We start from the raw sequence: 12556 nt of genomic DNA on the forward strand, positions 1-12556 counted from the left end.
TTCCCTTCCAATGACCACTTCCGCTTTCATAATTTCCTTTCCGCCCTTACAGGGATTGACCAATCCTCATCCGTTTGTCAGTGGCTGGCACAGAGATATGATGATACCAGAGTGAACCACCCTCTTATTTTCACAAGGAATATCCGGGTTGCAATGGTAGAAACCCTTTTTCAAATCTCCCTCGGGGCAGAACTGCACACACCGTCAAAGGAGTAATCCAAGCTTTTAGAGTAACTCTCCACTACACTGACTGGCTTAGCGTGTGACTACCCTGACCTGACAGGCGCGGGTAACCTGTTGAACCCCATCCGTGATGGGAATTGGGGAATGCCATTATTCCCCCATGAAGAAGGAGTTCCGAGGCTGCATGCGCGCTACACTAGCGTAACTGTGAACAGGCAGGGTGTCCTCCCAGAAACAAAAAAGTATCAACCAAGACAGAAATTCATGCTTTTTCTTCTAACTCAGGTTGAGGGGTGGGGGGAATCATGTGTTTTTAATTCAGTCTAGGGGAGCACCAGTATCATCCGCAGTGGCGCAGCGTGGAAGCAGCTTGCCTAGGGAGCAAGAGGCGGTCAGTTCCCATCCCTGCTGCTGTGCCTCCCAGACTGTGCTTAGTAGATATTTGTAGCCACCTATATTGGGCCACGGGCGATATAGGAAGGTGCTGGAGGAGGTGGATGCTCAATCTGCACAGAAGAAAGGCAGTGGTAAATTACTCCTGCAAAAACCCACATTGCTTTGTGGTTGCTAGGAGTCAACACCGACTCAAAGGTTCTTTCTTTCTTCCTTTCTTTCTTGGTGCCAATAGTAATATGATATTTCAGCTGTATGTTACTCTAGCCAGGGTCGGCCAACCTGAGGCCCACCAGCTGTTACTGAACTACAGCTCCTATCATCCCCTGGCTTTGGGCCATCGTGGCTGGGACTGATGGAAGTTGTAGTCCAACGAGAGCTATAAGGTAGCAGAGATGGCTAACCCGAGAGTTTGTACTACAGTTCCAACTACAACGACTGATAGCCAGGGGAGCTGTAGTCCAAAAGCAACTGGCGGAGCTCAGATCGGACAAATCTGCTCTAGACCTTTTCTATCTCTAGGCATCCGCCCGGCTGAGGGATAAGCGCTCGCCGCCTTAGCCAGATCAGCTTCCGCCAGGTCTGTTCCTCTTCCGCCCTCATTATGTTGGCCAGAAGGGAGCGCTTCCGGATTAGACAAAACCCCGCCCCAGCGAGAGCTTCGTGGAGATGGATCTGGAGAGGATAGGTGAGAAAGAGCCAGAGCTAGGACCAGGGATGGCTACGCACATCGGCTGGCTGAGATAATGAGGCGGGTAGCCTGCCTTCTTTCTATGCTTAAACTGCACCTACCTGCTTTCTCATTCTGTGTATGGGTTGCCAAGCTGTATCCCTCCAATAGTTAAATGGTGCCCATCCCGGTAATTGGAACTTAAAAAATGAACTATCTATAGCTAACTGATCACTTAGAATGAAATAAATAGTGATTGGTACCTAGCCCAACACTTAGAAAAAAGTAATAATAGTTGGTAGTTAGTAGCTAGAGTGTGTGCTCTCTGTCCCGGGTAGCTGCTCAGGGGGGCACCACAGCCCTGCATGACAGGCAGAAATTTTTAACGGGTGGATTTTCCTCCATGGTAGCTATTGGGAAGTGCTACACCAGTTGAATGAGTGGAAGGGCAGCTGTGTTAGTGGGTTACCACTATCATTAAACAAGACTCTGAGGCACCTCTTTTGTTGTAAACTTTATTAATATATAATAGATTAGATACATAGCAATGAATAGGACTGCATTCTGTTTTTGTATGTATTGAGATCATGAAGCATGGTGTTATTAAAAATCAATATAATAAATTACTATTATTGTGCTACTTCTAAAATTCAAATTGTTTACTTTTGGATCTCTTCCGGCTTCCGATGCCATCGACCATGGTATCCTTCTGGATCAGCTGAGGAAGGGAGGATTAGGTGGCACTGGTCTGCAGTGGTTCCATTCCTACCTCTTTGGTAGATTCTAGATGGTGTCACTTGGAGACTGTTGCTCTGCAAAACAAGATCTAAAGTTTGGATTCCAGAAGGCCCCATGCTGTCTCTAATGCTCTTTAACATCTACATGAAACCATTGGGAGAGATCATCAGGAGATTTGGTGCAAGGTGTTATCAATGTACTAATGACACCCAAATCTATTTCTCCTTATCAACTTCCAAATGGCATAACTTCCCTAAATGCCTGCCTGAATGCAGTAATGGGCTGGATGTGGGATAACAAACTGAAGTTGAATCCAAATAAGACGAGTACTGGGGAGGGGGGTGTCAACCCAAGATATGGTTTACATCTGCGTGTTCTGGATGGGGTTATATTCTCACCCACCCACCCACCGAATGATCATGTACATAGCTTGGGACTGCTCTTGGATCCAAAGCTCCCTCTGGTTTCTCAGGATGAGGCAGTGGCCAGGAGTGCTTTTGATCAGCTTCAGCTAATATGTCAGCCATGCCCATCTCTGCAGGTAAATGACCTTAAAACAGTAGTACATATGCTGGTAACCTCCAGGCTTGATTACTGTAATGCACTCCACATAGGGCTGCCTTCGTAAAAAAAAAAAAAAAAAGCCAGAAACTACGCCTTCTTTGTCATGAACCCTGTTGCCTAGTAAGAGCACCTGGTGAGGTCCTCTTACGGTTGCCACCGGCTCTTCTGGCAACTCAGGGCCGGGCCTCCTCTGTGGCTGCCCCAGGGCTTCGGAATGCACTTCTGTCAAAATAAGAGCTTATCCATCTCTGATTGCTTGACACACCTCTATTCCCAGGCTTTTAATTAAAATTAATTTTAAACTGTTTAATTGTTTTACTCTGTGAATTGTTTTTAATCTGTGAAACTGGCTTTTTATTGTAATTTGGACTGTGTACGCTGCCTAGTGATGTATATGTCAGGAGGATTATGAATATGATAGGTAAATATAGATGCACTATTTGAATAAATAAGAAAAACTGATAATTTCATATTTCTTTAGGACTTCATTGATAACTAGAACAGTTATAATAGCAATAATAAAGTTATAGTAATCTTTAAAGTTTCTTTATTGAGTTAAAATACTCATGTTTATTAATCATAATCATTATTTGATCCCCTTCTGTAATTTAATATAGGCCTCTAATTCTGATGTGTTGTCTCTAAATCTCTATCAAGAAACCAATAGTTTGTCAATTTCACACACTGAAACATCTTCCAACATTTGATCAGCTATTCTGATTTAGTAGCTGATCCTTCCAGTGCTTCACCAACACTAATCTTATTGTAATCCATAAACAGGGAAGATTAATGATATTCTGATATCATTTACATAATTCAAAAGACATATGTTTATACTACAACATGCCCAAACTTGAGACATTTCATTCAACACCTGGATCACCATAGCCCAAAATTTCTTTGCCTGAAGGCAGAGTCACCATAGACATTTAAAAAAACCCCAAAAACTTCTGCTGTTTCTAGTATCAGCTTCTGCCTCCATTCTTATAAATCCTATTAATTTTCCAAGGGGAATTTATACCAGTGGTATGTCATGTCCAGATGGCTTTCTTGTAGAAGCAATGAGGGTCTAAAGTTCATTCCTTGATTAAATAAATATGACCACGCATCTTCAAGGATATTTTCTTACAAATTGCTGTCCTTATTTCACCTTCTATATTTCTAGGAACATTTACAACTTTCTGTAGAATGCCATACCATTTCAATACAAATTTCTTCTACTCTGTGTGTGTATAAATAATATGCCTTATTTGGAGAGACCAGTAAAATGGTGCTCTCTGATCCATAATCTGTACTATATACTCACGTTCCCTCCACCCCTTTACTAGTTTATCATAGATATGTAGGTTAGTTTTCTGTCCTTTAAAATTTCTCTTTTTGTACCTTAATGATGAAGGCACTATTTTGATAAAGTAGGCTCCAGTCTGCGGAAGCTGATGCCACAATAAATCTGTTGCTTTCCAAGGTGCCCAAAGATTCGTGTTTTAGTTGAATTCCTGTATGTCATGAGGACATCAGAGGCAGAGAAAGAAACTTTGCCTGGCGGTGGTAGGGTTGCCATATTCTGGCTTTCCAAATCTGGGTACCTAATTTATATATTATGTAAATCGGCTGGAAAATAATTTCTGAGCAGAATAGTGACTGCACGTTTTGCTCCATAACTCTGCTTCTACAAGGGCTGGAGCTTAGCTTTTTTTTTTTTTTTTTTTAAATGAAAGCTGAAGTCTGGGAGAATCTGGGTGGGCTAAGCAAGCTGGGTGAGATGCTTAAAATCCGGGTGAAACCTGGAATTTTGGGGGACATGGCTGCTCTAGGTCATGGGAAATAAACTCCAGTAGTGGAATATTTTGCCAGTTGCCCTGCTTTGTCTGGAAGCTGTGTGATGTCTCTCTTTGGTTTTGGAGTATGGAGGTTTCCTAGCATGTGTCCCTTCTTGAAATTTTGCAAATGTGGGATGACATAAAAGCAGCAGTTTTGAACATGAAAATACAGCTTTATGGACAAAATCCAGCTGAATTAGTGTACTACTTACTATAATGAACCGAAAAATAATAGTTAAATATAAGTCACTTATAGGATTGAGAGAGAATATTCTGGATTTTGCATCAAGCAGAGAGTATTTCCTCACACTGGCAAACTTGTTTTAATACATGGCATCATATTTTCTCCATGGGCCCCTTTTATCTTATGGTCTGTACATTTTGTAAGCTATTGCCATAGCCAGCTCTTCTTCCTCCTCTCCATCTTCCTCCAATCCTAGCCTCTTGCTGAGAGGCAGCTTGAAACTGAGGAGGAGTAACAAACAATATTCTCTGTATTCTTTACCCATATGAAATAGGATGGCTGCTACTCCTAGAATTTAGTTTACTAAACTGAGAACGCCTCTCTTTTTTCTATTCTGGGTTGCTGACTGCTTTCCTGGTAGAGGCCTTCTAACAGCTAAGTGACAGAGAACAGTTAAACAATAACACTTACTCCTGCCACTGATGAACTTCTTCTACTGGTTATGCAGCTGCTATGGGAAGAGGAACATTTGCTAGGAAAGGAGTTGGCAGCCTACCTGATTTTGTTTTCTATGGCATGAAACTGAAACCCATCAGACCTGCTTGGTTTAAATTGGGGAAATGAACTGTTTAAAATGTGGTTTTGGTCAAAGTTCAGATTCAACAGCATTTCTTTAGCTCTGGTTCAGACACTAGCTTTAAAAAGTGGTTTGGTAACTAACTAATTTTTAAGCGGTTTGGAATGCATTTCATGTGGAATAATGCCAGACTCTTTTCATCTGTGCTATAAATCTACAAAATGAACCAAAAATGACTAATTTTAAGCTGCTTACTGTTAAATTTTTACGTGATTTTTTAACACAAGTAAGAGATAACGGGATTTAAAAGCAGGAAAATAGGACATGAAGCAACAATTGAAAGCAAAAGAGAATGAGAGGGCAAGCACTTTTAAAACATGCTCCAGAATTTTGTTACTTAGGAACTTCGTATTTGAACTTGCCCTGCTTAGGGGTGGTAATGGTAAGGAAATTAATAAAATAAGTTTGCAGACTGTTGCAGCCCCAGAGTCTAATGAGGCCTTGATGCTGCCAGACCACAGTGTGTGAGTGGGAAGTTTCTACTTGAGCATCAGCCTACTAGTCCTAGGCCCTGGCTATCAATCTCTACTGTTCCTCCTCCTCTTCCTCCTTTTTAAAACTCTCACTGAGAAACAGAATTTCCTTCATATATATCAGAAGTAGAGAGGAACCTCCTTGAAAACAAATCTCTGAGTACCCAATTATTGAACCAGTTACTGCTTCTTTTATTTAAGGGTTTGGTTCAGGTTCAAGTCAATCTGGAGATGTTAGGCTCAGGTTCAGTTCTATTTTATGGGGGAAATGTTTCTGAACTGGTCTAGGAGTTTAGTTTGACTCCCTGGTTTAAATCGGTTGGCTGTCCACTTCCAACAAAGTGGGAAATTTTCTTGAATCAGTGCTACTCAGTAAGAAAACATTATCTCTTTCTTTCCTTCAAGCCCTGCCCCCCAGGGGACCTCTAGAGCTGCCTCTCTCGGTTCTGGAGGTGGGATGTTCCGGCCGGTTTGAGCTTATCACCCAAGAGGAGGGTCCAAGTGGATATGGATTTCCATTGACCACGGTAAGGGCTGCATGTGCCCCCTTCCACCAGAGAAATGAGTGCACATCTCAGTGGCATTTAGTGGGCCACTGTGTGAAACAGAATGCTGGACTAGATAGGGCTTGGGCCTGATCTAGCAGGGCTGATCTTATGTTCTTATATAACAAACAGGTCCCACTGATGTGCAGAATGTTCTCAGTCAAATGCAAAACTTTCAAGGTGGTTTTAGCTTAGTGCTCTTGTTAGGGGGCAATTGCTTTGAAAAAGAAACATCTAAGAGAATAGCTTTTCAAATTACTTTCATCTTTCATGTGCATGTAGCATTCAGCCTTTGAAGACCTAAGATCCATCCTTTAAAAAAAATTAAGGGAAAAATACAAAACTACAAACTTCAACTATTGCTATATATCAGGGGGTGGCCAACCTGAGGCTCTCCAGCTGTTCCTGAACTATAACTCCCATCATCCTCAGCTGCAGTTTGCAGCTGGGGATGATGGGAGTTGAAGTCCAGCAGCAGAGATCCTCAGGTTGACTATGCCTGCCGTATCAATCTTTACAAGTGTCAGCAGAAAGAGGCATACAAGGTGAGTTTTGCATCTCTAAGGCACTTACAGAGGACAGACTATATAGCTGCTTGTGTGTGTATACGTATATGTGTTTATGTATGTAATATATATAGACAGAGGCACTGATGCCTCCCACCTCAGACTGGGATATGACCCACTTGTAACTGCAACTCAGTCGCCTGGCTGCTTTGACAATGGTGCCAGGGAATTAAACATATTTTACTTGACCTTGTTCAGGGATAGCACCTGAAAGCTTTGTGGTGGCTCATGGGAGAAAAAAAGGGCTCTTGGCACCCGGAAAAAACCTTCATGGATTCAGTAATAATACTCTTTCACTTCCACAGTTGCCCCACGGACTCCCCCCTTATGCTGAGGAGCTGACATCTGAGCTGGAGCAGCGCTTTCTTGACAGTCCAGAATGGCTTCCCATCCATCACTTTGAAAGGTCTCACAGGTGAGCTGTTGAAGGCTGCACCTTCCATGCAAGATGGATTTGTGAATCGGAATGGCCACTTCCCACATGAGCATGGAGGATGTGATTGCTAATGCTCTCCAAGATGGAGTAGGAGTCATGGTGGCATGGCAGGTGGGAATGGCTTCTAACTTTACCTATTTTCTTGAGACAGGTTCTGGCCCCGTGAGAAAGACATCCAGTCACTCTTTGAGGTGAATGTCACACCTGTGCACTCTACACTTCAGGCTGAGCGCAACCCTACCACAGGAGAGCTTCTAGGTTTCAAAGAGGTGAGAAATGGTTCCCCCTCCACCTCTGGAACAGCAGCTTGAGTAGCAGGTTTTGTAGGGGCCCATGCGTGGGTCAATGTACTTCTGTAGTCCATAGCTATGAGGTGCGAGGGCCTATGGGAAGCAGCCATCGTATTGCTGTTACCTTCTCTTGGGAATGGGAGGGTTCCGTGACTTGGAATTTCTGGGAAACTTTGAATTGGAATTTTCCCCCATGAAAAAGCTTTTTTCTTTCTATTTTACACAGACACACACACACACACACACACAGAGAAACCCCCTATGTAAACTTTGCCAACACCCTACATACTTTGTGATCTAATTTGACTTGGTATTTCCAGTGATGTGGTGTGAAAAAATACACAGAAAAAAATTAGGTACTAGAAAACGACTTTCTACCTCGCATCCCTGGGAGGATTGCATTAGAGATGGGCCAGACCTTTAGCAAGTTCTGTTGTAGCTTTTTCCACGTCTTGAATATTGTGTTCCCTCACATTGCTGCCATGAATCATTAATGCATCCTATTATGAGCATAAGAATTGTCCGAAGAAACTGGTTGTGTATTTTGTCCATTTGTCCCTATGATGGTGATAATACTGGTTTCCTAATGCTTTGTTTCACTCAACTTTCATTCCAGGCACTAGTGGACAATATGGGCTTGTCAGCCAAGAATTCTCTGTCGTTCCAGCGAGCACCTGGTCCCCCCGCTGAAGCTCTGCGAGGCAGTGCCACCAATTATCCCTTCTGGCCAGGTATGAGTCTCCTATTCCATCTTCTTGGTAGGAGGCTTAGTGCTATAACTTTACAGCCTGAGCAGTTGGAAGGAATTTGAGCATAAGATAACTTGCAGACAACAGTCGATAGCCCATTTTGTTGCTAGGGCCCCTGGGAAATGTAGCGTTGGCCATTGTAATTTCTGCATACATACCTTTGCACCTAACTGGTACTAACTGTGGAAAATCCCGGCCTTTCTGTGTACCTGAGTTCCAGAGTTCTCACCCTGCACACAGAGCCCAGCCTTTAGCCATTCATGGCCGCCTGCTTTACTGCACTCTCTCCAGGTGGGATGGATGAACCTAGCTTGGAGCAGATCAAGACTCAAGATGACCTGGAAGAGGACATAGATTTTCAGAAAGGTACTTGAATCTGTCTTTGGTAGTGTCCATGCTGATGCACTCCTTCTTAAAATCCTTTCCATTCTGATGTTTGTTACCCCATGTCCTTTGTTCCATGCTTAAAAATATATATATATATATATCTCCTACCCTGTTCATTGCTCATAATAAGCAGGATGGGTGGGGCTTAGGCAAAGGCGTGTCTGGGGAGGAGATTAGCCCACACCAATGTGAGTGTATTGCACGCACAAGAGCGGATCAAAACACATGTAAAATTTCTATCCAGATTACTTTTCCTGATACCAGAGTTCATCTCAGTGAGGTTGCCATGGGTAGAGTGAGGGGAGGAAAGTTGTGGAGTGCTAATCAAGATCTTTCTCAGCCTCAGCAAGGACTAGTGGTGTAGGGTGGAATGTGTCGTGTGGAAACTGGCGAGTCAAACACTTGCACAATCAAAGAGATTTCTTGTTTGTGCGATGTTGGTCCTGGCTGTCCTCCAGTTTGCACTTAGCTGATTGACTGTAATGAGTGAACTGGGCGATTGTGACGAAAGTTGACTGTCTGTCTATGCTTGCCAGGCTTCCAGGTTTAAGCAGCTTGCTACCAGCCAGTAACTGCAATTGCCTGGTTGGTCCATTACATCAGATTTGAACATAGGCATGTAGGAAGCTGCCTTAGATGGAGTCAGACCATTGATCAATCTAGCTCAGTATGGTCTACACAGACTGGTAGCAGCTCTCCAGGGTTTCAGGCAGGAGTCTTGCCCAGCCCTACCTGGAGATGCTGCCAGGGATTGAACCTAGGACTTTCTGCATGTGAGCAGATGCTCCGCCTCTGAGCTACAGCCCCATCGCCTAAGGGGAATGTCTTACAGCAGACAGGGCTCGCATATAGCCTATCCAAATGCAAACCAGGGCAGGCCCTGCTTAGCAAAGGGGCAGTTCCTGCCCACTACCGCAAGACTGGCTCTCCACCCAAGGTTGCCCCAGACCACTTGCCTGATCAAGCAATGCCATTTTGTGATGATCAGCATGGATCCTGGTCCCTCTTGGTGTGAGCTGTGTTCATCCATGTTTCTCCCCGTCGCTCTCCCCTCAGATCTGCTGACAGTGCCACCTGGCTGGAAGAAGGGAGTGGAGTTCACCAAACAAGGTATTCATTCATTCAATTTTTAAAGCACCTTTCATAAGGCATCCCAGGGTGGTTTACAAAAGTTAAAATACAATAAACCTCCATACAAATCGCATTTAAAACCTGTTAAACAGTAAAAACCATAAAATACACACACATACACAAAAACAACCATTAAAAAGTCCAACAGAGAGCTGAGAGACCTGGCAGCTCCTAAGGGGTAAAAACCTGAACAAATAAAAAGGTCTTTAGTTTTTTTGTTTTTTTGTTTTTTAAGCAACCACAGATGTCTCAGAGCAGACATTCACTGGGAAAGCATTCCAGAATCTGGGGGCAACAACAGAAAAGGCCCCGTACTATGTGCACAGCAATTTAGCCTCTCTCAACGTCCTTACTGTTAATGAAACTGCCTTGAGGGTGATTGGCCTGCACCCCCTAGTTGGGCCAGTGTGGGGAATTTAGCGCAACTAAGCGACTTGTCCCCACGTATAACATAGACTGGGAGCTCACATTGTGGTGCAGCTCCTGAGCATAGCAAAAGTGCAATCTCCAAGCCTGGAGATGCAGTTGCAACCGGGGAGGCTTCTGAGATCAGGCAGAATAAGCTCAGCTGGTAACATATTATAGAGCAAAGGCCCCTCTGACTACTTTCTTGGGCGGGCAGAAACCCTTCGGAGCAGGCGGTCCTTCAGTTATCCAGGACCCAAATGGTTAAGGGCTTTATAGGTTATAACCAGCACCTTGAATTGGATCCAGAAACAAATTGGCCGTACAACTCTTTTGAAACAGGTGTAATATGCATTCTGCACCAATGGAAATTTCCGAATATTCTTCAAGGGCAGCCCCACGTAAAGCACATTGCAGTAATCCAGCCATGATGTGACTCAGGCACAGGTAACTGTGGCCAGACTTGCCTTCTCGAGAGGGCCACAGCTGGCGCACTAGCCAAAGCTGTGCAAAGGCACCCCAGACTACAGCCTGCACCTGAGCATCCAAAAGCAGAGGCAGGTCCAGCAACATCCCCGAGCTGTGCTTTTGCTTTTACAAGGGGAGTACAACCCCATCTAGAACTGGTTGAATTGCCCTATCCCGACTGGCTTTTCTACTGACCACCACCAGCTCCATCTTGTCTGAATCTGACCTCAGTTTGCTAGCCTGCATCCAGCCCATTACCGCCTCTAACCCCCAGTTCAGTGCATCCACTGCTTCCCTAGAATCTGATGTCGGAGAAAGGTAGAGTTGTATGTCACCTTCATATTGATAACACTTCTGTCCAAAACCCCTCATTACCTCTCCCAGTGGTTTACAAGGTAGGCCACCTTTTGCAGTGGGGAGGAGAAGAGGACTGGGAGGAGGCTGTCTTGGGTTTGTATCATTTTCACAAGCATGACGAAGGGGGTGAGTTCCTTCATCCAGGATAGATTGATAATAGGTTTCTTTTCAGCTTTAATGGCTTCCACGGCAGTTTACAGTGAAATAAACAAGCAAGTCAAGTCTGTGGGAATCCTGGGAGAAAATGCTTTGGGTTTGCCCAGGTAGTGCTTTGTTTTATGAAGGATGGGGAGTTGTTCTATGCTGTGGCCCAATTCAGAAATAATTGAGCTGGGAGGCTGATGCAGCTAACTTGTAGACGTTGCATGGATTTTTAAAAGGCAATGCCATCCTATGGTGAGCTCCTTGGAGAAAGAGAGTGTCAAGAGGGGGTTCCCCTTGGCTTTGGAACGCCCTCCCCGAAGAGCTCTGCAATGCTCCCTCCCTCGGTGTTTTTAAAAATCATCTCAAAGCGCATCTTTTCAAGGAGGCTCTTTAATCTTCCATTATTGTTTTGTTATATCTGGTAGGTTCTTTAGCTTTTTATAATTTTCTGTTTTAATTTGAACCTAATAATTGTGGTTTTTAATCTGACTTAAAAAAAAAATTAGTTAATTTTATTACTTTTATTGTATCTGTGTCTATCTTATTGTTGTGAGCCGCCCTAAGCAGTAGTGCAATGGAGGGACAGGGTATAAATAAATTAAAAAAAAAAAAAAAGTAGACATACTCTCCCCCCGCCCCACCTCCGCCACCTTTGGACAAGAAAAAACATTTTTGATCTCATGAGTAAGTGTTCCAAACAAGCTGCAGGTTTCTGAATCGTAGTTGTATTCACATTGTATGTGCAAAAGAACATTGTGTGTGTGTGCAGGGTGGGGTAGGGATTTTTGCCTGTCTTCCCCCTTCCTTATGTCCCTGAGGGTTGTGGACCTGTAGGGAGATGGGGGGGGGGTTGGGGGGGGCAGCAGATGGAGAGGGGATTGATGAAAATCGCCTCTTTTCCCTCTCCACCGTGAGTGCAAATGACCACATGATGTTGGCATATGAGCCATTACAAAAAGCACAGAAAATGTCCCATTCTCTTCTTGCTCTTTACCCGTCGCCTCCAGTATACCCAGGAAACTGCCTTATACTGGTTGGTCTGTCCCAGTACTGTATACTTGGATTGGCAGCAACTTTCCAAGGACTTGGGAGGAGGCTTTTTCCCAGCCCTGCTATCTGAGTGTTGTTTGACTGGAGATCCTGAGGACTTAGTTTGGGATCTTTGGTTGTATGCAAAGCATGGCTTCTACTACAGAGCTAGAGCCTGGTGGTGGTAGTGGTGGGAAACTCTTGCTCAGCTCAGCCTTTTCTTTCTCTTTCTCTCTTTTTAGTTGTTACTGCTTCTGTGCGACTTAATCAGGTTCTGTCATTCCCTCACCTCCATCCCTGACTTTGGAAGTTGAGTAACCACATGCCAAGATTTGTAATTTGCATCATTTTCCTCTTGCACAGTGTGGCATTCTTTCATATATTTCT

General features: G+C 44.0%; 1 protein-coding gene across 3 annotated transcripts in view; it reads left to right on the top strand.

Moving 5' to 3' along the window:
- Positions 1-508: 508 nt before the first annotated feature.
- The window catches only part of SKIC2 (SKI2 subunit of superkiller complex), a 41707-nt gene continuing 29659 nt past the window's right edge, over positions 509-12556 (top strand). Inside the window, exons 1-7 of one of the 3 annotated variants that reach the window (XM_053300453.1) lie at positions 509-774; positions 6068-6189; positions 7079-7188; positions 7361-7478; positions 8116-8230; positions 8540-8614; positions 9692-9745. In XM_053300453.1, the coding sequence (XP_053156428.1) occupies positions 681-774; positions 6068-6189; positions 7079-7188; positions 7361-7478; positions 8116-8230; positions 8540-8614; positions 9692-9745 (688 nt within the window). In that variant the 5' untranslated portion in view covers positions 509-680. Of the gene's footprint in view, positions 775-1114; positions 1265-2494; positions 2526-6067; positions 6190-7078; positions 7189-7360; positions 7479-8115; positions 8231-8539; positions 8615-9691; positions 9746-12556 lie in introns of those variants that run through there. The other 2 variants (XM_053300455.1, XM_053300454.1) reach the window with 2 other exon arrangements.

This window comes from Hemicordylus capensis, chromosome 2 (genome assembly GCF_027244095.1).
Source record: "Hemicordylus capensis ecotype Gifberg chromosome 2, rHemCap1.1.pri, whole genome shotgun sequence".
Classification (NCBI taxonomy): domain Eukaryota; kingdom Metazoa; phylum Chordata; class Lepidosauria; order Squamata; family Cordylidae; genus Hemicordylus; species Hemicordylus capensis.